This window comes from Zootoca vivipara, chromosome 9, assembly GCF_963506605.1.
Source record: "Zootoca vivipara chromosome 9, rZooViv1.1, whole genome shotgun sequence".
Classification (NCBI taxonomy): domain Eukaryota; kingdom Metazoa; phylum Chordata; class Lepidosauria; order Squamata; family Lacertidae; genus Zootoca; species Zootoca vivipara.
The window spans coordinates 51,902,096-51,929,972 of record NC_083284.1 but is presented as its reverse complement, the minus strand read 5'-3'; the positions used below and the strand labels follow the sequence as shown (position 1 = coordinate 51,929,972).

The window sequence follows — 27,877 nt, the reverse complement described above, 5'->3', positions numbered from 1 at the left end:
GCGGCGGCGGCTGCGCGGTGAGAAGGGCATGGCGGGAAATGTAGTTCAAGAGCCCGGATGCCGGCGTACGCAAACCCGTCGGTGGCTTTTAAACAAAAAAACGCAGAGGGGTGTATTTGCTTTGCCCTGGAGAGGCAGCGAGAGGGTGACGTGTCAGCTCGTTAGGGGCGTGTGCAGAGGAGCAGCTCTAACCTTGCCTCAGGTTGAGTGGGAGGAGCCATGCAGCCGCCCCTGAGCGTGCCGTTGACGGACGTGGTAAGTGACGCGGGTAACCGCCACTCTCTCCTCGCGCGAGGAAGGGGTCGCTGTGAGGGGACGAGGAAGAAGGAGAGAGGGGGCTGGGGGATGGTCGCGATGCTGCCATGGGGCTCCTCTGGCTCTGCCAACAAAACAGTGCCTCCTTCCCGGGGCATAAATTTAAATCTGCCATGAAGCCGGTGGGCACTGGAGTTGGCGTGGCCAATGAGAGGAAAGACCGGGTTCCCCCTAGTTTATCAACCGCTCCATTTTCCCCACCAGCAAGAATATGGAGTAAGGTGGAGGAATATAATAAGTGAATCAAGACCTGGAAGACAAAAGTTCAAATGCCTACAGGGCCATAAAGCTCACATTGGGCCAGGCACCGTCTTCCAACCCAACCTACCTCACAGGGTCGTTGTGAAGATACAATGAGGAATCGTGACTGCCATTTCTTACTCCTTTGAGTGGGGTGGAATATAAACATGATGGTGAAGAAAAGATCCAGCCTGTCCAGGCCCAGTTCTGATTTGGGGTCATACAAGAAGAACAACAACCCTAAAATGATAACAATAAAAAAGAATCTGGGAGACATCCAGGTTATACTAGCCTATGCACGTGACACTTTACAGGCAGACAAATCCAATGTGTGGATGACTTGGGACAGGCTTGCCTGGGTGGGTTGTGTAAGGCTGGGTGGGTTGTGTAAGGCTGGGTGGGTTGTGTACTACTAAATACCTGCTCCAAAGTCTGATGTACAAATTTTAAATTGGTCTAGTACGCGAGTGGCGCTGTGGTCTAAACCACTGAGCCTAGGGCTTGCTGATCCTGTAACAGCCAGAGTCTTTGCAGCTGGGAGCAGCTAGGAGTGCAGCAGCCAGGCTTGTTACAAAGTAACAGCCAGGTACTGACAGCCAGAAGTAGCAGCAAAGGATAGCACCGAGGCTTTTACAAACGGTGGGCTTTCGTGAAGGACGACAGACAGCTGATAGAGTCAACCAGTTGTGGGACGAGAGCCCCGAGCTCTCTCGTGACCACATATTTATTAGGTATAGTAAATGCATATGCAATAGCCATAAACCAATCATTACGATACACCTATATAGCAATAGCCAATAATATCAGCAGAACACTCTTATGCCCATATATGCTCAGACCCTATTGTTCTCCATAGTATGCATGTTTCCCATGGGAAGTTTGAGCTCCTGGGGAATGAATAATTAAAGATGGATGAAAACGTTCCCAGGACTGGCATGACCTGAGGAATGGATAACTTGTGATGTATGTGAGATGTTCCTCATGGCTGGCTTGGCTTCCTAGGACCATCTATCTTGTGGTATGGGGAGAAGTACAGGCTCTACATCCGGCTCGTTATGCCTAGCCGATCTTGCCATGGTGCCTGCATACCACTTGGAGAGTGGAGCGCAGAAGCACCATTTCATGGCTTTAGGATGTGGCTGCATTATTCCCACATGTCCACTGTTTTTGTTTTTTGAAGGCTAAAGGAACTGGTCTGAGAGGTACCTTCCCATGGATCGAGAGCCAGAAGGTCCCCCACTGGGGAGGGGGGTGGAGCGATGGGGGCAATGTGTTGCTGAGCAAGGAGATGCATTACTTGGGCAGCTGCTTTGCGTTCCGCAATCAATGACAGGCTGTTGGTAATAGTTCTCATTATGATAGGTAACAAACAGGGAAGCAAAACACATCCAATAGCTATAAAACCAATGAGGGCCACAATGGCCTGTAACCCTGGGAGCTTTGGGAACCAGGATCCAAAAACATCATGCAAACTAAACCCTTTCCAAACTTGGTCTGGGTTATGTGTCAATTGGCGAAGCTCTGTAGTGAGTGTCTGTACCACCTTACCGACCGGATTGATTTGGAGACAACAATTGGTAAGGTTAAATTTTCCAGGGGATGGAGGCAGAGGAATTTAGGAAGGGGAGAAGGGACACATTGTAATGGGGAGGGGCACTCAAATTACCGGGGGAGGTCCATGAGGTATAAGTATCGTCCCATAGGCCCAAACAAATGAGGTCACCAACAGGGGTTGAGCCATTGCGGGTGAAGCAATTATGACCGACCAGATTTGTGGTGAGGGACCAAATCATGTCCTGATTGGATGTGCGGGCCGTAATGTTACCCGCTATGGACATATTGTTGAAGGTCTCTGGGGAGGCTTCAAGAGCCTCCCATGGCCACTGCTCACCCATGTTGGTCCCCCCACATACAAAACAACTTTTAATGCTGAGTTCTTTTGCAATGTCCTCCGCCAGTTCCAAAAACAAATTAGTAGCCTTTTGGCTAAGTTGCAATGGGTTGGAGGACAATTGTTCTAGAGAGTCATAAACGGACCAATGAAATGAGCGTTGGGAGCCTTCAAACAGTTCGGAGACCGTGACAGTGATGTATGTGATGGGGTCGGAGCCGGGGCCATCGATATCGAACCCATAGCTGGCAACTGCTGGATGGTTGCGGCTGAAAGTCAGGGAGACAATATTGGCGGGGTCCCGGCGAAAAGAAGTAACATAGGGGCAGCCAGTGTAGCCACCCCCCGTATAATCACAAACACACTGCCAGCCGCTGCAGCGGGTGGAGCCAGCACAAGGGAGCCAGGCCTCGGGGGAGCCATATTGCCACTGTGAATTAGCGGCACACAGGTACTTATGGTGGAATTATGCAGACAGGTGCGATGTAGGGGGCGACAGGCGCGGGGTTGCTGAGTATGGTAGACCAGCGTTGAGGTGACTGCTCCCCCTTTCCGTGCCTTAGTGATGCACTGATGACAATCATCGGCACCTGCAGAGGAATCAAGAGGGGGGGTAGAAGGAGGAGGAGGAGAAGGGGAAGGTGGGGGATGATAGGGCCGGACGGCCCGAGCAGGAACCCAGATGACTTCATCTTGGAACTGGACGGCGGCATAACCTCTGGCGTGTGTGATGAGTTCCCCAGGACCTTTCCACGTCGGATCCGGTAGATGACGGAAAAGAACCAATGGTTTGACAGGGCAGGCTGCTGGGGAAGCAGAAAAATGACGGGTGGCCGCAGAGGTCGGTGGCGAACCCGTGAGATTCAAAAAATTCAAAGTGAACAGGCACAGGTTGAGCCGGTTTTGGAATTCTGGAAGGGTAGGGGCACCCTTATGGGGCTCAAGGCGATCGAGGGCCGTTTTGAGGGTGCGATTAGCACGTTCCACAACGGCCTGCCCTTGAGAATTGTATGGAATGCCAAATTTATGGATTATGTTCCATTGATGACAAAATTGTGCAAAGGCCGAGCTAGCATAAGCAGGGCCATTATCGGTCTTCAGTTCTTTTGGGCGGCCGAGGACCGAAAAAGAGCGAATGCAATGATTGATAACATGTTTTACAGCCTCACCTCGCTGGGGGGAGGCAACAATAAAACCAGAGAAGGTATCAACTGAGACATGGAGAAATTTCCAAGGGGAAAAGGGTGGGTACTGGGTAACATCCATCTGCCAAATTTGACAGGCAGATGTGCCCTTCGGGTTCACCCCAATGGGGACGGAGGCAGCTTGACGGCTGCAAGTGGGGCACTGTTGAATAATAGCCGCTGCCTCTGCCCCTGTGATGGCAAACTCCTTCATGAGGGCCTTTTTATTCTGATGATAGAAGGAATGGCTTTCCCACGGAGTCATGGCATGCAGTGGGAACAGGGAAGGGCCCTGAGCTGCAGCATGATCTGCGCGGTCATTGCCCTCCTGCAGTGGGCCCGGAAAGGGCTGATGGCTTCTGATATGCGTAGCAAAAAAGGGAACGGGACGGCTCATTATAGCCTGTTGGAGGGCAATGAAGAGGGACAGAAGATCAGGCTCAATTGAGGGGGAAAGGAAGGCAGCATAGATGGTAAGCAGAATCTGAGTAACATACAAACTATCCAAGAGTTGGCAGGAGAAGGTGGGCGGTTCGAATCCCTGCAACAGGGTGAGCTCCCGTTGCTTGGTCCCTTCTCCTGCCAACCTAGCAGTTCAAAAGCACGTCAAAGTGCAAGTAGATAAATAGGTACTGCTTCGGCAGGAAGGTAAACAACGTTTCTGTGTGCTGCTCTGGTTTCACCAGAAGCAGCTTAGTCATGCTGGCCACATGACTCAGAAAACTGCAAAGCGAGTCGTTTGCAATTGGACTTAACTGTCAGGGGTCCTTTACTTTTTACTAGGGTTGCAATAAATGAAATTGCATTTAATTCATATAAGATGCAACCTTAAATAATGATCAAATTAAGCAGTTATGTTAATAGGAGCCAACAGAAGAGACCTGTTGTGGCTATGGCCAGCATTTGTTGCACATTTCCCGCGCACAGATACTAAATGAGCTTCCCTTAGCAGACAGGAAACTCGAGGATTTGTACATTAATACAGTATGTAAACATGGTGCCTAGCACAATTTTCCTTAAGCACAGTTGCACCTTTTTTATTCAGTCTTAAGATTAACAAAATGTCAACTGGCTTTTTGTGATTGCTGTCATGGCCTTATCATGAGACTGGATCTGAGCATTCCTGAGCACTCAAATCTCAGTTTGAGTCCAGTCCTGCTCCATATTTCAGTTCCATTGTGAAGTAGAGGTGTGTTGTATTAGTTTCATCTTATAAATGAGATTCAGCACATTAATAACATACAGTTTTGATGCATGGAGAGTAGAATTGAGTGTTAGGCATGGGCCACACTCACAACTTGTGAAAATTTACAACCAAAGCAGCAGCTCTTCATACTAACTCAACTTTTTCTTACCCTCCAAATAGGTCATATTAGAGACTATGGACATACTTTTTAGAATAAGAGGAGGCCTTGATCTGGCATTTCAACTTGCCACCACTGATGGTGAGTCTTCATGTCAAACACTGTGTTAGCACAACAGCAAGCAGTGGGTCCTTTTGCAGTATAACTTTCTCTGGTTTTGCATCAGCATATAAAGCATATAAAGGGACATGGGTGGCGCTGTGGGTTAAACCACTGAGCCTAGGGCTTGCCGATCAGAAGGTCGGCAGTTTGAATCCCCGTGACGGGGTGAGCGCCTGTTGCTCGGTCCCAGCTCCTGCCAACCTAGCAGTTCGAAAGCACATCAAAGTGCAAGTAGATAAATAGGTTCTGCTCCGGCGGGAAGGTAAACGGTGTTTACGTGTCCTGCTCTGGTTCACCAGAAGCGGTTTGTCATGCTGGCCACATGACCTGAAAGCTGTACGCCGGCTCCCTCGGCCAATAATGCGAGATGAGCACCGCAACACCAGAGTCAGTCACGACTCGACCTAATGGTCAGCGGTCCCTTTACCTTTACTATAAACATAATACAAAGCAGCAGAAAGTGAATGAGCCAATGTTGGTTTTATGGGCAGCATCCAAAGTTGACCAGAAAATCAGCACAAGCACTTGTGCCTCTAATTTGTTAAGTGGTCTGCTTGAAAAATTAGTAGTTGAAGCTGGGTGATTCCATCCTCCTTCCCAAGTTAAGGATACCACAGAAAAGAAGGCAGAGCATATCAGAGGTTCCACGTTCAGTCCCGGGACTATTTCATTTAAAATGGTGAGGTAGCAGAAGATGGGGAAAACTTCTACCTGGGATCCTGGAGAGTCATTACCAGTCAGATAACAATGGGGTAGATGGGCAAGTAGGTCTGAGGCAGCTTTATGCTTTCACTTTAGCAAATAGTTTTGACAACTAAAGGAGTTTGAATTTCTATGGAAATAATGCAGCTTCAAATAAATGTGTTTTAAGAATATGATGGCTAAAGCGGAAGTGGCTGTCTATAGGGTACTTTTCATGTACTAGTTTACTTTGCTCATTTTATTACTGTGCATTGCTAATTTTAAAAGCAGAATTGAAATGTTTATCCTGTTTTGTATACATCAAGCAAAAGTTTGCAACATATTGTTCAATAATAGCAAGTGATTCCTGAGTCACTTTTAGGAAGCATATGGACTGTTGGTCATAAGCCTATATTTCAATTTGTACTGCTTGTGTAAAATCTACATTTAAAAAAACTTATAAGTCGTGTGTGTGTGTGTGTGTATGTGTGTGTTGGACTAGCCAACATGAGTGACCAGGCTGCAGAAGTGACAGTGACTCCTCTGCTCTGTGCTTTGCTGCTACATGACTGGGGATGGAATTGTCCTGTAGGAGAATTGTAGAATAAGTGCAACATTCTTTGGCATGACATCAGATGTATTAATGAAAATCATATAGAAAAGTTAGGTCACATGTATGCCAAAAGGCGTGCTCTGGTCCATGGGGTCATGAAGAGTCAGACACGACCAAACAACAAACAATGCCAAAAGGGGCAGGTTTCCAAAGTTCCCCAAGCAGCTTACCTCCTTGGGTTTTTTTTTTGCTCCTGTTGTGAGGAAGTTCTTTAATTTTAAACCTTTACTTTCAATGAACAATCACAGCTTCTTGTCATGCACAGTGAGAGAGTGAAGAATTACTATTTCTTTTTGTTACATCATCCTTCAGAATATTTAAAGTGTGCAACTAGCTCCTCAATTTCTTTCATCTTCTTTGTTTTCTCTGTGTGTTTTAGATTCGTCAACAAAAGAGGCACTGAAATATGTTTTCAGTGATCTTACAGCCAAACTGGCTTCAGATGTGCTGGTATTCAGAATCTGTCACAGCTCGGTGTATCTGTGGCCAAATAGTGGGAAAAATTCAGTTGCAATAGAGCTTACAGATGATTCTGCATGTAAGGAAATACTACGATTTATTCAGTGAGTATAGCTCAACAAAAATAAGAATGATATTTGAGGGTTCTGGTAGTATACTCATTTCTCAGTATAAGTTGATTTTATTACTGTTTTTCAGATTTGAGCAGGAAGATGATAACAAACGCAGGTTTTCAAAAAAGAAAGATAAAAAGTTACAAGAACTGGTATGTTTACCTTTCCTTGCTATGGCTTTGTAGAACTGAGTGAATGAAACCATTATGACATTTTTATAGCCAAATCATGCATTTGGTGTAAATGCAGAAGTTTACACATTCAGATTTTTGATATAATACTGCACTAGTGGATTGATCAGTCAACTCAACCCCCCACCCCACCTCCTTGCAAGTCTGTCGCACAAATTAGAGGAGATGTTAGATATCTTTGTCTCTTAATTTCTTTTAAATGCAGTTACAGGTCACCTAATTTGGATTGGAACTGTGATGCTTGGAGGAGAAAGGTGTTTAACCCTTTTAACATGGTCAATTTTAAGAATGAGATTTTCCTCCACAAAAAATATTTTGTGCTTTTTTAAGGAAAACATAATAACTGGGGTGGGGGCGGTAAACTGCACAGCTTGCACATTAATTTTTTTATTATTTACAGCAACCTATAGTAAATATAGATCTTATGCTGGAAATGACAACTTCGTTAGATCCTCTTTCTCCAATCATTGAAAAGGAGAGCAGGGGGCATCACTACATAAGCATGACCTTGCCAGTTGATGCTGTTGTCTCTGTGTCTCCAGAAGAAATGTGGCGGAAGTAAGTGGATTATGCATAAAGGATGTGCTTGAGTATTTTTATTGTATGATGTTTGCATATTTATTATGCGAAGGTGGGTATATCTCTGCTGAATTTTATAACATCCTTAAATCTACAGTTGTAATAATTAGGGCAAAAAGAAGTGTGCTGAATTGTTATCTTGTTACTCAGAAAAGTAGTTGCCCAAGAAGTAGATTGTTCAGAAAGACTGAAATACCTAAAGGTTTGCATGACATAGCCCAATGTTACAACTAGAGGTTATGCACTTGGAAATAAATTAAAATCTTCTGGCAGGGAATAGTTCAGGGCCGTCTCAAGCACGTCTGGCGCCGTGGTGCGGAGATCGCTCCGGCGCCCCCACACCGCTCCGTTTCTTGCTGCGGCTGGTGGGCGGGCGCAGCGCACCACGCACGCCGCCCTAGCACCCCACGCCACCCAGCCTACCCCTAGTGCCGGCCCTGGAATAGTTATCTTCATTGGGCTTGAGAGAAATTGTGTTTCAGCTACTCCATGATGCGAATAGAAAAAGGCACAGTGTTGGTAAAATTTGGGTAGTGCTAGTTTATATTTATGCATACAAAATGTTAAAAGGTAAATGGACCCCTGACCATTAAGTCCAGTCGTGACCAACTCTGGGGTTGCGGCGCTCATCTAGCTCTATTGGCCGAGGGAGCTGGCGTACAGCTTCCAGGTCATGTGGCCAGCATGACTAAGACGCTTCTGGTGAACCAGAGCAGCACACGGAAACGCCGTTTACCTTCCCGCCGGAGCGGTACCTCTTTATCTACTTGGACTTTGACATGCTTTCGAACTGCTAGGTTGGCAGGAGCTGGGACTGAACAACGGGAGCGCACCCCATCGCGGGGATTCGAACCACTGACCTTCTGATCGGCAAGCCCTAGGCTCTTTGGTTTAACCCACAATGCCACCCGCGTCCCATGCAAAATGTTATAAACCTTTTAAAAGGTTTCTTCAAGCCTAAGCAAGGAAGAGATAGTATGTAGTACAATGTAATCCTGCCATGTATTGCAGTGGAGCATGCATCCTCTGTTTCCAATATATAGACTGCCATTTATATAAATATTAAACTGACTAGGTGCCAATAGCCAAGTTCCTTTTACTCTTATATATGTGCCAGTCTCGTTATTGAATTTAAGTGAGTAATCCTCAGTCTATATTGGTTTCTTACAATTGTTTCCTGATACGGTCTCTCTTTTCCATATCAAAAGCTTCTGATAAATTAAAAAAAGCTGCAAAAAGCTATTTAGATGTATCCTAAGTTTTTTTATTAGACTCTGTAATCTAAAACATTGACCAATGTGCAAAATCCCCTATCAATTCTGTCATCTTGAGCACATGCTCCATGCCTTCTTTCGCATATGCACATTCACCGGTCAATTCTCATTAACCCCAGTATAGATACAACTGTATAAAGTGTAGCAAAGCAGCTTATTATGGGACTTCTTCTCCATCTCTTGAAGAATGCACATAGTTTGTGAGTAAAAAAAGTCATTCTGATTTTCTGGTGTTCTTAAATAGTTCCATCAATATTTTGCAGTGTACGAAGTCTCCTGGTGAATGCGATTCATACACAGCTAACCGATATGGAAAAGTGCATTTTGAAATATATGCAAGGAACAACTGTTGTGGTGCCTGAACAATTTCATTTCATGCTACCAGGAAAAAAACATATTGTAACAGTCTCATATCCTACAGGCGTTTCTGATCAGAAATTGGAGACTTACAGACAGGTACCTTATGTTGAAAGATTGTTTGGATGGTGATAACTAAAACTCGGCATAGTTAATAATTTTACATTATATAATTATTAGTAAAAGTAATGTATAGTTGTTCCCTTTGTTAAACTAATCTGACCTTTAGGTTCTATGTACTGAAGTTCATTGCTATGAAGTGGCCTATGTCTACTGCCATACACATTATGATGTATACTGTTTTTCCAACTATGATATTTTTAAAATAGCACAAGAGTGGGGGACTGTTTTCAGCCTGAAGGTCACATCCCCCATAGGAAACCCTCCTTGGGCTGCATGCTGATGCTGGGTGTGTCCAGAAGCAAAAGTGAGTGGATCAAGTGGATATAACTCTAATGCTTACTTTTGTAAAATAGGCTGCTGTCAGAGGGCCTGATGTGGCTACTCTAGAGTAACGACTCCAGCATGGTCTTTTTAGGCTTTTATTAAGTGCTGATTATTTACAGTGTTCAGAGCGGTTAATATACATCCTTAAGGTGAGTTGTCAGAACCTCCGAATGGCGATTGGCGTGTTTTCTTCCAGCATAGAAGCTTTGGTAGACCCAACCTCTTCCCCCTACGTTTGCGTCGCAATTCGGGAGTTGGGGGGATTGGCCTTCCCCCCGTGCGCCCAACTTCCTGTCCCACCTGGGGCATGGGCTCCGCAACCTTGCCTGAGCCTCGGACACCACTTCCTGACTCTCCGCTGGAGGCAGAGCTCTCCCTACTCTCTCCAGCGCTTGGGGATGGGCTGGAACTTAAGATGGGAGGGACTTCCCTGTATCCCTTGTCCCTCACATCCACCCCCCTCCCAGGCTCCTCTCCCCCCCTCCCTAGGGGCTCTCCGCTTGCTGGGGACGAGTGAAAACCCAAGAAGTCCGTGGTGTCAGAGCCTGTGGGTGTAAAAATTTCCCCCCAATCCGGCGATCTTTCCCCCTCCCCCTGAGAAGACGGGAATCCCAAAAAGTCTGTGGCGTCAGAGCTGGTGGGAGTAAAAATGTGCTGCCAGTCCTCTCCTGCCTCTGACGTAGTCGACCTCGGTGAAACCCACACCTCTTCTTCCGTATCCTCAAATTCCGCTTCCCATCTCCATGGAGAGCTGCTGCCTGCGATCCCTGCCTCCCGCCCCTCCCCCTCTCCCTCCCTTTCCATGTGCCAGGGCTTGGGCCTGTGGGGGAAAAGGGCATGGAACTCTTCCACTAAAAATTCCTCTTGTACTTCCGAGGCAGGTATCCACTCATTGTGGGATGGCGGAGTGTCCTCCCATGCCATGAGGTACTCCAGCCCTCTCACCCCTCTCCTTGAATCTAAAATCTCAGTTGCCTCATTGATTTGTTGGGTGTCTCCCCTTTCCCCCCTTCCCTCTGGAGGCTGATCACTGTCCCTGAACCTGGTACTTTCTCTGTACGGCGACAGCAGCGATCTATGAAACACTGGGTGCACCCTCATGTCCTCCGGCAGTGCCAGCCTGAAGGCTACTGGATTGACCTGTTGCGTGACCGTGAAGGGGCCCAGCCTCCTAGGCGCCAATTTCTTGCATCGCCCTCTGGTGGGAAGGCCTTCAGAGGACAACCAAACCCTGTCCCCCACCCTGATGACCTCCCCCGGTCGCCTGTGACGATCTGCCCCCTTCTTGTACGCTTCCTTGGCCCTCTCCAAGTGCTCCCGGAGTTGTTGGTGCACCGTCTCCAGTTCCTCCGCCCAGTCCTCTGCCTGCGGGCCCTCCTCCTCCTCCTCCCCCTCCCTCTCTGGGAAAGATCTGAGGTCGCGCCCGTAGTTGGCCTTAAATGGCGACACCCCTGTGGAAACGTGCACCGCATTGTTGTAGGCAAATTCTGCCAGTGGCAGGCGATCCACCCAGTCCGTTTGCCTCTGGCTGACGTAGCATCTCAGGTACTGCTGCAAAATGGCGTTGACCCTCTCCGCTTGTCCATTGGTCTGTGGGTGCCGGGCAGTCGACAAGCTGACCTCCACCTGCAGGAGGTTCATGAGCCGCCGCCAGAACCTGGAAACAAATTGGCGGCCTCGATCCGAAATAACCCTTAAGGGTAATCCATGCAGTCTGAATATGTGGTCAACAAACAGTTTGGCCGTGTCTTCTGCAGAGACCGCCCTGGCACACGGTATAAAGTGGCACATTTTGGACATGAGGTCCACCACCACCAACACTGCTGTCTTGCCTCTGGAAGAAGGCAGGTCTGTGATGAAGTCCCTGGACACTACTTCCCACGGCCTGTGCGGTGTGGCTAATGGCTCCAGCAACCCTGCTGGTGCTGCCCTGACTACCTTTGCTCGCTGGCAGGTGTCACAGCCCCTTACATAGTCTCTGACATCCTCCCGCACCCCTGGCCACCAGAAGTGTCTCATGACTAAGTGGGTGGTCTTGTCCCTTCCAAAGTGCCCTGCTGTTGGGTTGTCGTGCATCTGCTTGAGGACCTTACCTCTGAGTTGTGTGGTGGGTAGGTACAGGGCTCCCCTGTAAAAAATCAACCCCCTCCTTTCCTCAAAGTCTCGTGCCTGCTCCCTCCCCCCTCGCAGGTCTTGGAAGATGCGGGTGGCAAACTCATCTGCTGCCGTCAGTGCTGTGAGTTCTGCCTCGCTCACCACTGCTGCTCCACAGGACCATGCCGACGGGGGAAACACGTGTCGGGGCGCTGGTGGTAACTCCTCCTCCATGTACTCTGGCTTACGGGAGAGGGCATCCGCCCTGACGTTCTGCTCCCCCGGTATGTAGTGGATGGAGAAGTTGAAGTGTGAGAAGAACTCTGCCCACCGTATCTGCCGCTGGTTGAGCACCCTGGCTGTTCTCCAGAACTCCAGGTTCTTGTGGTCCGTGCACACCTGGATGGGGTGCTTGGCGCCCACCAGGAAGTGTCTCCAGTGCCGGAACGCAGAATGGATCGCGAGAAGCTCCTTATCAAACACCGTGTAGTTGCGTTCTGGCTGGGTCAGTTTTCTGGAGAAAAAGGCACAGGGTCTCCACTCTCTGTTGGCATCCAGATGTAGTAAAATGGCCCCCACCGCGCGGTCTGAAGCGTCTGTTTCGATGCGCAGTGGCACGTGCTGTACCACATGGAACAGGTTCTGGTCGGAGGCGAACACCTTTTTTAGGCTTTCGAACGCTGCTTGCGCCTCCGGTGTCCACCTGAACTTCTGCTTGCCTCTCAGGCAGTCAGTGATGGGAGCCGTAACACGAGAGAAGTTCTTGATGAATTTCCTGTAGAAGTTGGCGAAGCCTAGTAGGCGTTGGGCATCTTTGCGCGTCCTTGGGCTGTGCCAGTCCAGGATGGTCTGCACCTTGTCCTTGTCCATCGCTAGCCCCTTGCCTGACAGCTTGTAGCCCAGGAAGTCCACCTCTTTGGTGTGAAACTTGCACTTCTCCAGCTTCACATACAGGTGGTGCTCCTTCAGGCGCTGCAACACCTCCCTGACATCCTTCACATGCTGCACTGGGTCATTGGAGTAAATAAGGATGTCATCCAAGAAGACCAAGCAGTTCTTGAAGAGGAGGGACCCCAGGACGTGGTGCATGAAGGCCTGGAAGCATGCTGACCCCCCTTGCAAACCAAAGGGCATCACCAGATATTCAAAAGAGCCCAGTGGCGTGAACATCGTGGTCTTCCACTCATCGCCTTCCCGGATCCTGATCAAGTTGTACGCCCCCCTCAGGTGATGTGGTCTGTCCTGGGAGCGTGGGAACCAAGGTTTTGCTGCGCGCGTCATTTGTTTGTCATTCCATCTGGATTCCTGTCTCACCCCCACCGCTAGCGCAGCTTTGCTTAACTCATCCATAGTCCGCGGTTTAGGACCTCTCGCCAGCTCATCCTTAACGTCTGAGTGCAAACCCAGGTAGAAGGCTGATTTCACTGGCTCACTGTGCAGATCCCACCCCAGTTTGTGCACCAGCATGGTGAATCTCGCCCAGTAGTCTCTGTCGATTTTCCTTGTGTTAAGTTATGAAGCTCCTCTTTTGTGGCTTCCATTTCAGAGTCACTCGCGTACATAATTTTTAAAGCTTCTAAAAATAGTTTTGCGTTCTTCATGCAATCATTTTTTTGCGCAATGAGCGGTCTTACCCATTCTCGGGCGGCCCCCGTCAAATGCTCTATGATAAAGGAGACTCTGTGCGCGTCATCTGGGAATTCTGCTGCATGCAATTCCAGCGCATAATTTATTTCTGCCTCAAATCCTAGGTACTCCCTAGGGTCGCCGCTAAACTTGGTGACTAGGCTCTGTCCCCTTCTCACTTGGACTAGCTGTGGCTGGGGCGCCCCCCCACCTCTAGCGGCTTTCTCCTCTTCCAACTTTTTCTGCAGGTCCAATACCATCACCCTTAGCTGTTTCTCAGTCTCCTCTTTTGTCCTCACCTGGTCCACCAGCTTGTTCAGCTCCTCCTGCGCCCCGCGCGCTTCCTCCTGAGCGGCATGCAATTGCTGCTGGGCCTGGGCTGTCAGGTTCAGTATCTCCTGCTTCGCCGCTTCAGCCTCCCGCCTCCAACGCTCAGCCTCTTGCGCGCTCATCGCGGCACTCCAAAGTAGCCAAAAAAAGATTCGGAGGTTGCTGTCAGAGGGCCTGATGTGGCTACTCTAGAGTAACGACTCCAGCATGGTCTTTTTAGGCTTTTATTAAGTGCTGATTATTTACAGTGTTCAGAGCGGTTAATATACATCCTTAAGGTGAGGTGTCAGAACCTCCGAATGGCGATTGGCGCGTTTTCTTCCAGCATAGAAGCTTTGGTAGACCCAACCTCTTCCCCCTACGTTTGCGTCGCAATTCGGGAGTTGGGGGGATTGGCCTTCCCCCCGTGCGCCCAACTTCCTGTCCCACCTGGGGCATGGGCTCCGCAACCTTGCCTGAGCCTCGGACACCACTTCCTGACTCTCCGCTGGAGGCAGAGCTCTCCCTACTCTCTCCAGCGCTTGGGGATGGGCTGGAACTTAAGATGGGAGGGACTTCCCTGTATCCCTTGTCCCTCACAGCTACCTTACAGCAGAAATCTGTTTTCTTCATTCACTTTTGCTTCTCCAACCTCCATCCAGTTAAGCAAGAGGCATTATGCAGGAGACCTTTCAGCCAGGCAAAAGTCTTCAAGGAATGTATGGAGCACATCTAGTGGGGGTGTGGCCTGCGGAGAGTGGGTGTGTCTTTTCTATATACAAATTGCTCTGTATTTGCACAGGGATTCCTTATAGTGTGTGCTGTGCACTCAATACAAACAAAGCCAGACATTATGATATATGTGTGTGGCTACTGCCAAAAGCTGTAGTGCGACATGGCTCCCTCCTCTGGTAACATGCACAGAAATGAAGGATGTAATGTGATGTCATCAAATTCCAAGCTTTCCCTTTTCCTGCGCTATTTCACGGGTTGCTTTTTTGTGGAGTGAGAGAAAGTTGGAGCATGATGCTGCCACATGTTTTTTTCCTCTTCATATTATCCGGGCAAAGAGAAAGAAGAAATGCTAGGTTACTGGATTCCGTGTCATCCGCACATCTCTCACACCATCTGGTTCTGCCTTCAGAGAATCCATTACACATGAGTGGAGCCCTGGGTAGAGCTTGATGGCTTGAAATTTGCAAAGGCTTTTCTGTTTTCTATGGATATACCCTCTCTCATTTTTACTTTGCTTTTAGGAATTACATAGACGGTTTAATCTACCGTTTGACAGACCTTATTTCCGAAGGGCTAATGCCTATCATTTTCCAGATGAACCATTCAAAGATGGATATCTCAGGAACCCACATGTACATCTCAACCCACCTGGTATAGAGTCTGGGATGGTGAGTTTCATTTGTACTTGCTCTCATCTAATGGCCCAATAAGGAAACAGGTACATATGCTGACTGCATTGCAAGAGAACTGGGAGGCTCTTCTTGGGAATTTCAGCTAACATTTTGACATTGATGGTTCTTCCTAGTGCATGCATACTTAGCGGTATCTTAGTTCCAGTCCCCTAATTTGCAAACAAATTCACTATCTGTCTTCTACTGGGAAATATACTGGCAGTATTGAAAGGAGAGGGGAGACAGCACAGAACACGCGATGGGACTAGCTGCTCTTAGACAGCTCTTCCCGGACTTCTTTCTCAATGGCTGTTCCACATGGTCATTAAACATTTTATGACAAATTATGAAGAATTACTACCTTGCTTTCCTGTTGGCTCTCCATCCTTTTTCCCCTTTAGTAGCATATATTTTAAATTACTGTATATTGTTGGTTTTTACGGCCCCCAGAAATCTTTAGTAAAAATACTTTTAATAAAATTAGTAATAGCAATAAAAATACCAATTTGAAATACAAAATTACTATCATAATAATATTCTGAACCTGACATGCAGGACTACAACGTGCTTTTTCTTTCCTACCCAGGTGTATTTGGTATATGGCACATATAGTTACCATCATTACATGCAGGATCATATTGATGATAATGGCTGGGGCTGTGCCTATCGGTCTCTACAGACTATATGCTCATGGTTCAGGCATCAGGGATACATGGACCGGTCAATACCAACACACAAGGAAATCCAACAGGTACTGAAGACTTCCAGGTTTGGGTTCCTTGAAAAACAACAGCTCCCAGTGGAATTGTATGTTTGGTATAGCCCACCTGCACTTACCAGACTATATGCGGTTTGACATTTCTGAAACTTGCATTTTGAATGATTGGGTACTCCACTTTATGTTTGTGCCCCATCACTGCAGCACTGAGCTGGTAAACCTGTGTCTGCATTCCGCTTTAGATTGGAAATGGACACTCACGTGATAAACGGCTCCTGCATACACCATGTTGGGCAGAAGGATCCTAGTCTAGCCTAAAATTACAGTTATATACATTTTCTATTTTTATATTTATCATATACTGGCTAAAAGCAAACTTTATTATGGCTGGAACAGTTTTAGTGTCAGATGTAACATCTCAAGTCAATTTTAGCCTAAGAAGCTTTTCCCACAGCACCACCTTATGTTAATAAAATTGCGTATCAATTGTGATGAATAATTATTTTAATTTTGTAAAGATAAATATTTTCCCCTCTTTATCCCATTTCTAATAAACCAGATTTAAAATAGTAGTATAGAGGTAATTATTATTATTATTATTATTATTATTATTATTATTACAGTTCTGGTACAAATGACATGTTACTTTTGTATTTTCATTTGTGATGGTTCCAAAGGCTCTAGTTGATGTTGGAGACAAGCAACCGGGATTTGTTGGATCACGCCAATGGATTGGTTCTATCGAAGTGCAGCTTGTACTGAATCAACTCCTAGGGATAACTTCAAAAATACTCTTCGTCAGGTAAGAATGCTCATGGGAAAAACTGAGGAAGGGCTGCAGCTCAGCGGCAGAACACATGATTTGCATGCAAAATGTTCCAGCTTTAATCCCCAGCATCTGTAGGTAAAGCTGGGAATTAACTGCTGCTTGAAACGCTGAAGAGCTACTACCAGTAAGTGTAAACAATACTGATGGATCAGTGGTCTGACTCAGTGTATGGTAGCTTCCCCTGTTCCTAATTTCTAACAAAACCAATATGGCTCAAGAATCAGGTGAAGAAACAAGTGACTCAGAGGATGAGCCACAATACCAAAGCACAAATCATAGAATACACCATTAAATGACAGATAAGGCACCAGATTCCATGTTAACAAAAAGAAGCGCAGTCAGCACCTGAGTGGATAGCGATTGGATATTTTGTCATTTAGTGACCATTATGTTCATTATCAAGAGACTGTAAAAATATATTGATTCTGGATTATTTTATTTATGGTGGTCAACTCTAAAATGGAATTAAAGACCGAACATTTTATTCAATTGTAATTTCATTCTAGACCAAACACAACATTTTTACCACTGATATAATACTATAACCTTTGTAAAATTGATTCCAGTTTCTAGGTAAAAGAATGTCCTAATGTTATTTTCTGTCACTGTTAGAAGCAGCATACAGTTTGCTTTAGATTTTTATTATTGGGACTGACAGACATACCAGCAGTAAGGTTTTTATAGCAGACGTAGAGCACCTTGGAGATTTCCCTTTAATGTGTAATCTATATGCTGTTTTTAATAATAATAATAATAAATTATTATTTACACCCCACCCATCTGGCTGGGGTTCCCCAGCCACTCTGGGCGGCTTCCAACAGAAAAATGAAATAAAATAATCTATTAAACATTAAAAGCCTCCCTAAACAGGGCTGCCTTCAGATGTCTTCCAAAAATCTGGTAGCTGTTTTTCTCTTTGACATCTGATGGGAGGGCGTTCCACAGGGCAGGCGCCACCACCGAGAAGGCCCTCTGCCTGGTTCCCTGCAACTTGGCTTATTGCAACGAGGGAACCGCCAGAAGGCCCTCAGTACTGGACCTCAGTACAATGGGGGTAGAGACCAAGCTATATAAGTTCCTAATTTGTGTTATGAAGAGTGCAGCTTAATACACTGACCTGTATGCTGTATAGTTTCATGAAGAATATATTGAAAAAAGATAAAGCTTGGTAACTATTTGTCATAGGTGGCAATGCCAATATCATTCCTTCCACTATCTCTCTAATGGAAATAGGAAAATCCAGTATACCATTCATCTGTTGAAGTACTTAAAATGAGGTGGTTTTTTTCAACTGAGAATGCTGCAACTTACACGTTACCAGTAGTTCTGACTACCGTGTTTTCAGGGGAATCCATTGCAACACACCTTAGATGGGTACTGCTGAAACCAATGCTCAAAACACAGGTCAGGGGGGAGGCAGAGGGGGCTCAGTCTTTTGTGATGTTACTGTTTTTAGCAGGCTGTGGTGTGCATGATTGTGAGGAACATAATGGATTGGAACTTGTGGCTTTCATTAACCCACCCCCACCCCCAATTTAAGCATGAGCTGAAAACGATGACAACTTTTTCTTCTAGCCAAGGGTCTGAGCTGGCTTCTCAGGGAAGAGAACTTGCTAATCATTTCAAGACTGAGGGAACACCAGTGATGATTGGTAAGATTTTAAATACCACCCAATCCACGTTATCCCAACCTTTCTATTCTAAATATGCTACTGACCCTTTAAAAGCAAAAAGCACAGTGTGTTGGCTTTGGAGATTCTGGTTACTTTCTTAACCCCTATCTTGGGACTGTGCTACTTTAGTACACAGATAAGGGATTGCTTGTTAAATGTTTGAATGTTCTGCAACTATATTTCCCCAGGAGAAAATAGCAAATCCAGGAAAAGCTGCTTCTACCAACATTTTCCTTTTTATAAATGGACACCTTTCAGTCATGTGATCCTCTATTTGCATTCAGAGGTGATTCAGTCTTGGGAAGAGCTGTTCAGAATGTAAAGCTATGTCTGTGGCAACTCTTTTTTCACTACTGACATGTTGAGTCTATTAGTTCAATGTAGGAATGCAGTGTTTAAAAGCAGAGCTTGTCAGGAATCTAACAAAACCTCTGTCGCCACATGATTGTGAATCATAGTCTTTCTTTTGTTTATCTTGCTTTTTAGATAGTTTTGAAGTGGCTTAACAGCAGTAAAGAAACATTTGGCCTGTGATTTATTTTTATTTTTTATCCCGTGCGAGGCTCCTTAATGAAAAAAGATCTTCTGGAGTCTTAAGCAAGATAAGAGTCCCTGTATACCTGTAGGTGACCTTCATCCACTAGTTGTTTCTGTCCTATCTTACTTTGGAAAGTAAGTCTAATTAAGTCCAACCTTAAGAAATAAGATGGGACTTAATTAAACTTTTTTTTCCAAGTGACCTTGTAATTATCCATACGATTTGAATGTCTTCCTTACCATTTGTTTTCACAAATGCCACCTGTGGCAAAGATGTACTGACTGCACCCAGTCATATTTTCAGAAGATTTCCACATCAGCTGCCCAAGGTGTCTCCTGTAATTTTAGATATTCTATTCAGTTTCCAAGGTCCAAGTTTGTAGAAGAGGGAGTGGGAGCAAAATGATTCAGTTCTCTCAGCCCCAATTCGAGCATCACCAGAGTGGTGCTCTTCACATGGTGGAACAACACAATTTTCATTCCCACTAATTGGATAACACAACTTATGAGCTGGATAGTGTACGTCAACATCCAATAAGATAAAGGACCTCCTTTTACAATTTTAGTCTTTAGCCTATGCTTGCCCACTTGATGTGCTCTTATGTCAGCCTCCAGACACAGAAAATGCAGTGTTCCTTTTTTTATCTCTTCAGTACATCGTTCTCAACTTGCTGTTGACACTTAAAAAACTCTGTTTTATGCAGATATTTCATACTGTTTGGGAATATATATTTTTTAGACTACCTACCTCTAGAAATGACTTATTTTAAGGATCATGCATGATGTTTTCTTATCAGTTTTGAGTGGGTAAAGGTAAAGGGACCCCTGACAATTTAGTCCAGTCGCGAACCACTCTGGGGTTGCGGCACTCATCTTGCTTTACAGGCCGAGGGTGCCAGCGTTTGTCTGCTTCCGCAGACAGTTTTTTCTGGGTCATGTGGCCAGCATGACTAAGTCACTTCTGGCAAAACCAGAGCAGCGCAGGGAAACGCCGTTTACCTTCCCACCGGAGCGGTACCTATTTATCTACTTGCACTTTTGGGTGTGCTTTCGAACTGCTAGGTTGGCAGGAGCTGGGACTGAGCAACGGGAGCTCACCCCATCACAGGGATTCAAACCGCCAACCTTTCGATTGGCAAGCCCAAGTTTAACCCACAGCGCCACCCGTGTCCCTTTGAGTGGTTATATTGCTCAAAACAAAACAGACTGCAATTCTAAAAATACTAACTAAGGAGTAAGCCCCATTGAACACAGTTGGAATTCCTTCTGAGTTAACTCATTTTATTTTCAGTCCTATGCATGTTTATCTATAATAGCTTATTTCCTGCACAGGTCCATTTTGGCTTCTTTCAGCCTTTGTCGAGTTTTCTTCTACCATGCATTTCCACGAAAGGCTTTTAGAATTGACTTTTAGATTTTCGGAAATGAAAATTTCCTGCTTGATCATTTAAAAGTATGATTAGTAAATGATAATTTTGACTTTGAATGTACTGTCTTACCTCTCCATCTTCTTTCTCTCCTTTTCTCTATTCAGGTGGTGGAGTCTTGGCTCACACAATTCTAGGAGTAGCATGGAATGAGATCACAGGGCACATAAGATTTCTGATCCTGGACCCACATTATACCGGAGCAGAGGATCTGCATATTATATTAGAAAAGGTGAGACTCTGCATATGTTAATACTGAAAGGGAATATTTTGTGAGATGTTTTTAAAAGTCTGCGATTCACTTCTCCATCATTAAACCATGGCATTTTGCTTCATCTTTACCTGACAAATGGTGATGTAACTGTATCTTGTTTAGAAACAAGCTATCTTCAAACCATTGTTTATGAAGCTGGTTTGTTGCAATAAGCCATGCTTAAGATTAATTACAATTTAGGCTTCAGACATAATTTTAAACAATAATCAAAAGTGGGTGCAAAAGTTTACAATCTGGCCATGTTGGAGAGAGAAGAAGAATCGTAAGCCAAGGTTTCCTGCTGCACATTCCCAACAGAGCTGAATAAACCAAGAGGTGTTTTGTTATCCTTTGTGTGTATGAATTAGTAGAACAAAGCTTCTGACATTCATATCAATTTTACTAAAATGCCAGCTATTTTATTAGAAGCAACAGACTTAACAGTGTATTGTTTTTCTTCTATACAGGGCTGGTGTGGATGGAAGGGTCCAGATTTCTGGAACAAAGATGCTTATTATAACCTGTGTCTTCCTCAACGACCAAAAATTATTTAAATGGCTATTTAGATGATCATGGTAAACTACCGGAAGTTCTGTAAATACATATAGGTACACAAACACACTTACGCAGTGATTATTTTACCTTAACATAGTATTATGTTGCTCAGCACCTGTTAAAAAAAATGCTAATCCAATATATTAGTGTCCAAATAATGAGGGGGGTTTCAAATAAAACCTGATTATTAAACATTGTTATTTCCTAATAGCTGGCCTTTCTGCATTTATAATCTGATCCTAACAGCGCAATACCATACATAACTGTTCAGAGTATACGCTGCTCAACAAAATCATGTACATTTTAACCCTATGTTTGAACACTGGTTAAAGGTATTTGTAAAGTGGATCTTGGGACCTCGCAACAATGCTAATTTTTAATAAGCATTCCTTGAGTGTGTTTGTGTGTGATATATGGAGCATTTGTTGTGGAAGGAACAAAATACCAATCACAAAATCAGTGCTAGATGTCACATAGTTACTTGGGGCATAGATGGTAGAAAGAGAGGGCACAGTTTATACATAAATATTTTATTGTGTGAATACAGGAATTAATATTTTTTAAATCTTCTTCAAGAAGCAACCCATTCTCCTTCTTAGAAGGCACTGTTCAAAATATTTGGTTTTGAGATGCAGACTTATTTCTTTGTAAAGTTCTTAGCGTTCACACATCTTCTTGCAATAATTGGCTTTCACGTGACATCAAAGACTTCATCTTTATTCTATTTAAATGTAAAGAAAAGATTTGTATTTCATATATAAATCCTGCATCTGAATTAAGCATATGCTAACCTATACATAGCACTCAGTTTCAGCTTGGCATATCTTAGTCTTAGAAATCAGTTTTGTGGGAGGTATTTGCTTACTCCTATCCCTTTGGCAGCTTAGATGCTCTCCCCCCACCTCATGCATACAGATTCACCATGTCAGGGTTGTTACAGCTTTCTTTTTTTGTTTAGACCATTTTATGTCAGTTTTCCAACTTACATAAGCAGTCAACATAATGACCATAAAGAATTTTTAAACAAAAAAAATCCCTTTAGAATAAACAAAAAAAGCAACACTTGAATACACAGAATAACCCAATTAAAATGAGTGGAGATGACCAGGTATACCAGGGGTCCCCAGACTTACCGCGCAGCGGGCCGGTGCCCGCCGCGCCGATCACGCGGTGGGCCGGAGGGCAGGGGAGTGCGCGCGCAGCGGGCCGGAGGGCGGGGGAGTGCGCGCCCGTGCGCGTGCGCACACGCACACGGTCGGGAAAAAATCGCCGGAAATCGCTTGTGCGCATGCGTATGGGCCTCCCCCGACCCGGAAGTGCATCGGAAATGACCTCTTCTGGGTCGGGAGAGGCCCATACGCATGCGCACAAAGGATTTTCGGCGATTTTTTGCTGATTTTTAAGATCGTCGCCGCGCCGCGCGCCGTAAGAGCGGGCGGCGGCAGCGGGCGGCGGGGGTCGTCGCGGGCCGGATTGGGAGGCCGATTGGGCCGCATCCGGCCCGGGGGCCGTAATTTGGGGGCCCCTGAGGTATACAGTACCAGCATAAGAGCACAATAATATGGCTATGAACTGTAAACATTTTTTTAAATTGTTTGGGGCTGTGTTCTCAAAATGTTAAGAGAGGCTGCGGTAGCACTTGGCTTTTTAAAAGAGAGTTGAGAATGCCTAGGCAAATAAGTGAAATACTTGTTACCTGTCCTGGAAGGAGCCCTTCTCCTTAATTCTAAGTGCATATTGCTCTGTGGTAAGGAAATGACACTCAATATATAATGTTATATAAGTGTCCAATCTGTATTCCTCACATTGGAGGGGGTAATATTAAATGGGTGCTGTTTAAGGTGGACGGATAGGGTTCCTAGACTGGGACAGTAATACTAAACACTCTTACTAGGAATTTCCACTAAAATCAAATGGGCTTACTTCTGAGTAAACCTGTTCAGGATTAGGTTGCATAACTAACAGTATCTGAAATATATTTTGTATTTGCACTACTGTGATTGAAGTGTCCTAGGGCAGGGGTGAGAAGCCTTGGGCTCAGAGGTCAAATGTGGCTTTCCAGGCCTTCCTGTCTGGTCCTGGAGCTCTCTCCAGGCCACACATCACACTAGCTGTGCTTCATCTCCACCCCACCCCACCCCACCCTGCCTGAGTGTTTTTGCATGGCTGGAACATGCCCTTGAACTCTGGTTTCTTGCTTGCCAGGTTAGAGGGGGGGTGTAAGCTAGCCTACTATACAAATGAATACATGTATGTCCATTTTCACTGTGCCTGTTTGATACGTCTTTTACCAGACAGAAGTTGTGTAAGATAAAACATTGTGCTTTGAAGAAGCTGCCTTGTATCTATTGTCTAGTGAAAACTAAATGCCATACCATTTGATCTCCTCTTCTTGCTTATGGATCTCTTGCTTTCATAAGCTCGTTTCTGTCTTGCTTCTGTGTCTTTAAGCAAGCAGTCATCATGCAGAGAGTAACTAAGCTGTGTTGTTGCTTTCCTGTTTTGAATGTGTTTCATTTTCCTGAGGAACTGTGCACAGTCCAAAAATCCAAAAGCCCATGCAAGGTCTTCTGCTGTTTCACCATTCTTATTGCGCAAGCTAAAAGAAAAGAGAATTAAAACAAAATCAATACATTTGACTGATTATTATTATTTTGATAAAGCGAAATAACAAGTGTTAAGTGAACTAGTATGATTTTTAAAAACTCTTTTAACGGTGCAATTCTGTAAATACCTACCCAAAAGTGGGTCTCAATTAGTTTAGTTGGGAATCCTGTGCATTGTTTTCGGGGAGTAAATTACATTGAGTCCAATAGGACCTACTTCTGGCTAAATGTGTAAGATCCATGGCTCTGATCTAACTAAAGGTCATAATTGTTATGTTGAAATCAACATGACAAATTTAGGTATAGCTAATTTTAAGCCCCCTTGATTTCAGTAAGACTTCAAAGTGTATCTAACTAAAGTATATTGGGACTTAAATTTCCATCCTTTACCAAATTTACCTCAAAGGCCATTGTAAAAGTTGTGCGCAAGTGATTATTCGTAAATTAAACTGCAATTTGAACTTGTACAGCATATTTTAATTAATCAAAATAACTCCACTGTAATAATTCCCCTCTCCTTGCATTGTTTCTCCAAACTAAAGAGATCAGTAATAACTACATTTCTGTTGTTGTTGCTAACTTTAGGATTCATATTCAAATCTCCATTCACATTTCCTCAATATAAACACCATAGCTTTGTTTGGATACATTATGTGATTAGTAATTGAATTGGTACACTTACTCAATGTCAGCATGACTGGCAACTAGCAAAGTAAGACACTCCAAACTCCCAACTTTAGCTGCCTTGTGAATTGGAGCTTCCCCAATCCAGTCCTGAATAAATAGAGAGGTTTCCTTTTGTAAACACAGCCATACATAATGGTTGTAATCAGATACTATAAAAGTGGTGGGGATCTCTAGCATAGTGCTGCGCTACTTAAAATTGCCACAATCTCCAATCCAAAAATCCTCATCTTTCAGGGCACAATTCACAAACCAAGACCAACACCTGCAACAGAATTAGCCGTACAGCCCACAGTTCTCTGGATTGGGCCACACTGGGAAAATATGTGCATTGTAACCAAACTTACTCTCTCCCCAAATAGTGATTTTTTTTACATTTTGCTATACAATGGCACCTAGTATATGCTAAACTGAAGTACTATCAAAACTATTCTGACATATCTAGCTTTGCATCAACCTTGTTCATAGTGTTAGTGTTACACTGGAATGGACAGCTATTGTTTAAGAGGATGAGGTCTGTTGGAGCCAGACTGCCTTCCTGAAAAATAGAAAACATAACTTATACCTGTTGGTTCAGATTGGCTCCTGTCTGCTGTTGCCAAAGTAGGAAGAAAGCATATCCTCCACAAGCAGCCAGATGAGCTGGGGACTGACAAAATCCATCAGCAGCTAAATTCACTTCAGTCCCAGCTTCCAGAAGGTGGCTCTGCCCATCAGCCTACAAGTCAGATAAATGTTTGAAACATTTATTGTTCCTAAATGTGATTTACCACCCCCTCAGTAGCAAAAACCAAGGTTCCCAATAAATTATGATGAAAATGATGAAGCATTTGCTGCATTGTAGAAGTGTGACTTCTCATTGATCTTAAAAGTCTGCGAGTTTAACCGGCAATGTTAACATCTAGAAATCTAAAAACACAAGACATTAAAAAGAAAGGCTTTCCAAGCATTACCTCTGTGTTGCAATCCAACAGTAACATTATTTCTTCTTGCCTTCCTCCAGTACACTTGCGGCAAAAGTTGTGGTTGGATTGGTTGACTTCCAGCACAGCTTTACTCTATCCAGTGAATCTAACCCCAGACTGGCAGAAGAGAGACACTCTAGCTGCAATCCCGCCCTCTCTGCCGGGAGCTGTCTTTTGCAGGTACACAAACAAGAGCACATGCAACTCGACCCGCCTTGCTGTGTCCTGATTGGCTTTCCCCATGCATCCTGTGTTTGCTATGCTTAGAGATGGGAGGGAGCAGGAAAGGTTTATGGCAGGTGGGGCAGCCATGGAGCACAGTACAGCTAGACACGTATCACACACCCACACACTCAGCCACCCACAGTCTGCCCCCCTCCCTTTGCAGCATCCTCCAGAGAAGAAGGCAGGAAGCAAAATCCCTCTGTAATAAGTATTGACATTTCCTTCTGAAGTGGGTCTTGGATAAAATGCATTTGAGATACTTAAGCAAAGAAATAAGGCCAGAAACCAGAAAAGATAATGCTGCAAAGCATTAAAACAGTCAACTACCCATAACGGCGCTAAAAAAATAAGCAACGCCATAATCGCTTACCTGGATGTAGGGAAGGAGGTAGCCAGCTGAGCCTCGCTTAGCAAGGTGCTTCAAAAGAGTCGATGCTATCACAAAGAAGGTTGGCTGGCTGGGTGTCACTGCTCACAAAAACTCGGAATGAAGGGACATCCATAGCAGCGCCTCTCTTGGACAAACAGGCCAAACCCTACGCCAAAGGATAAATGGACATAAATCTGACATCAGGAACCATAAGACTGAAAAACCAGTAGGAGAACACTTCAATCTCCCAGGACATTCTATACAAGATCTCAAAGCAGCTGTTTTATTACAGAGAAATTTCAGGAACAGACTGGAAAGGGAAGTTGCTGAATTGGAAATCATTACCAAGCTTAAAACCATGGAAGCACCTGGGATGAATAGAGATATCGGATTCTTATCTCATTATGCATGATCAAGCTTTCTTTAGCACCTCAGCCCAGGACTAATTGCAGCCATCAGCAGCCATTAACACCCATCTACAGGTTTACCACTCCCATCAGCCCATCTCCCATTCCCACCCACCCCCACCACCCTCTGTATATATATAGGGTCTGACACTTCTGTTTCTAGTGTATCTGAAGAAGTGTGCATGCACACGAAAGCTCATACCAAAATATAAACTTAGTTGGTCTTTAAGGTGCTACTGAAGGAATTTTTTTATTTAGCGCCTCTCTTATTTAAGGTATGAGAAAGCCTATGGGGGAGTGCTTCTTCAGATATCCTGGACCCAGATAATTTCAGCCTTCATGGCTCAATGTTATAGGCATGTTTCTTTAAAGAGTGTTCAGTGGGGCTTAGCATTTATTAGCAAGTGTGTTTAGGATTGCAGCCTTAAAGGTTAAAGACTAACACTGAATTGGGCTCAGGACCTCATGGTAATCAGTTCAATTGTTTGAGAGCTGGGAGTTATACCTGCTAGAACCTGTTAGCCAAGGATAAAGCTATGCTGGGCAGCCTAATGGGAATCTCAAGTTCTATGTTCAACCACAGGCTCTATATTTAAATGCCTTTAAACTGCAGCCTGTTTCTATAAGAGGTGAAGCAAGAAGTCTTACAATGTGACTGGTCATGAAAACACTTGAACGAAATAATTCCATATGGAGCAGATATTAAAGTGTAAAAGTGGTTCACTACTTCAGCACTGGTGTCTCAAATATTTGAGAGGATCTAGGTGGAAGTAATGAGCAAGAAAATAATTTGGATTGATATTTGTCCATGCTCCAGGAAAATAATGATTAAAAACTAATTGCTTCATATATGTTATCTCTACTAATCCTTACAACAGCCTGGTGACATAGCTGAGTGCTGTTATTTTCATATAGGAGACAAAGAAATAGTGGCTTGCCTAAGGCTGCAAATCTGGTTAATGGCTAAGAGCCAAACAATAGATGTGGCTAAGATCAGTAAACAGGAACTTAGTCAGCTGAGAAGCTGGGGTTTTCTTCACCCCCATCATTTTCCTGGTTTTAAATTACTGCTTCCTCAAATTGCTATTTGTGTCCTGTGTGTGGGGAAATGCATACATAAGTTCATTCTGAATTAGTAAGGAGGGGGGGCCTCCCTGAGCCCCAGAGACAGTCAATACCGGTAGTTGCCAAACACAGGATCTTTCATCCATGCAAGCCAACTCATTAGTTTGGGATAACAGCTGCTCTTGCTACCCTTTGTGCTTCTTATGCCGGACTTGGCTAAAGTATGTTATTACATATCTCCATACAAGTACTGTAAACAATAGAACTGGAAACATCTAGAACCACACACCATATAAATGGAAACCATATTACTTAATG

The 27,877-nt window shown here is 44.7% G+C and overlaps 2 protein-coding genes across 2 annotated transcripts; one reads left to right on the top strand and one right to left on the bottom strand.

The window, feature by feature from the left end:
- The first annotated feature begins 19 nt into the window (after window positions 1–19).
- UFSP2 (UFM1 specific peptidase 2) lies at window positions 20–21,797 on the top strand. The gene is made up of 12 exons (XM_035111750.2): window positions 20–255; window positions 4,997–5,075; window positions 6,770–6,953; window positions 7,048–7,114; window positions 7,554–7,711; window positions 9,270–9,462; window positions 15,096–15,242; window positions 15,832–15,996; window positions 16,641–16,765; window positions 18,368–18,444; window positions 20,537–20,661; window positions 21,150–21,797. Exons 1-12 carry the CDS (start codon window positions 220–222, stop codon window positions 21,234–21,236), a joined length of 1,443 nt encoding a protein of 480 aa, XP_034967641.1. The 5' UTR covers window positions 20–219; the 3' UTR covers window positions 21,237–21,797.
- Window positions 21,798–21,897: 100 nt separating this feature from the next.
- On the bottom strand, window positions 21,898–25,861 carry ANKRD37 (ankyrin repeat domain 37). The gene is made up of 5 exons (XM_060278770.1): window positions 25,481–25,861; window positions 25,093–25,245; window positions 24,526–24,617; window positions 23,613–23,836; window positions 21,898–21,958 (listed from the first exon to the last, which is right to left on the bottom strand). Exons 1-5 carry the CDS (start codon window positions 25,505–25,507, stop codon window positions 21,954–21,956), a joined length of 501 nt encoding a protein of 166 aa, XP_060134753.1. The 5' UTR covers window positions 25,508–25,861; the 3' UTR covers window positions 21,898–21,953.
- Window positions 25,862–27,877: the final 2,016 nt, after the last annotated feature.

Excerpts from the sequence above, each read along its gene's own strand:
- UFSP2 (XM_035111750.2), top strand. The coding sequence starts at position 220 with ATGCAGCCGCCCCTGAGCGTGCCGTTGACGGACGTG. Across the intron at positions 9,463-15,095 it reads AATTGGAGACTTACAGACAG|GAATTACATAGACGGTTTAA; the intron begins GTACCTTATGTT and ends CTTTGCTTTTAG. Across the intron at positions 15,997-16,640 it reads CACACAAGGAAATCCAACAG|GCTCTAGTTGATGTTGGAGA; the intron begins GTACTGAAGACT and ends ATGGTTCCAAAG.
- ANKRD37 (XM_060278770.1), bottom strand. The coding sequence starts at position 25,507 with ATGTTACTGTTGGATTGCAACACAGAG. Across the intron at positions 24,618-25,092 it reads GAGCCAATCTGAACCAACAG|GACTGGATTGGGGAAGCTCC; the intron begins GTATAAGTTATG and ends CTATTTATTCAG. Across the intron at positions 23,837-24,525 it reads GCCAGTCATGCTGACATTGA|CTTGCGCAATAAGAATGGTG; the intron begins GTAAGTGTACCA and ends CTTTTCTTTTAG.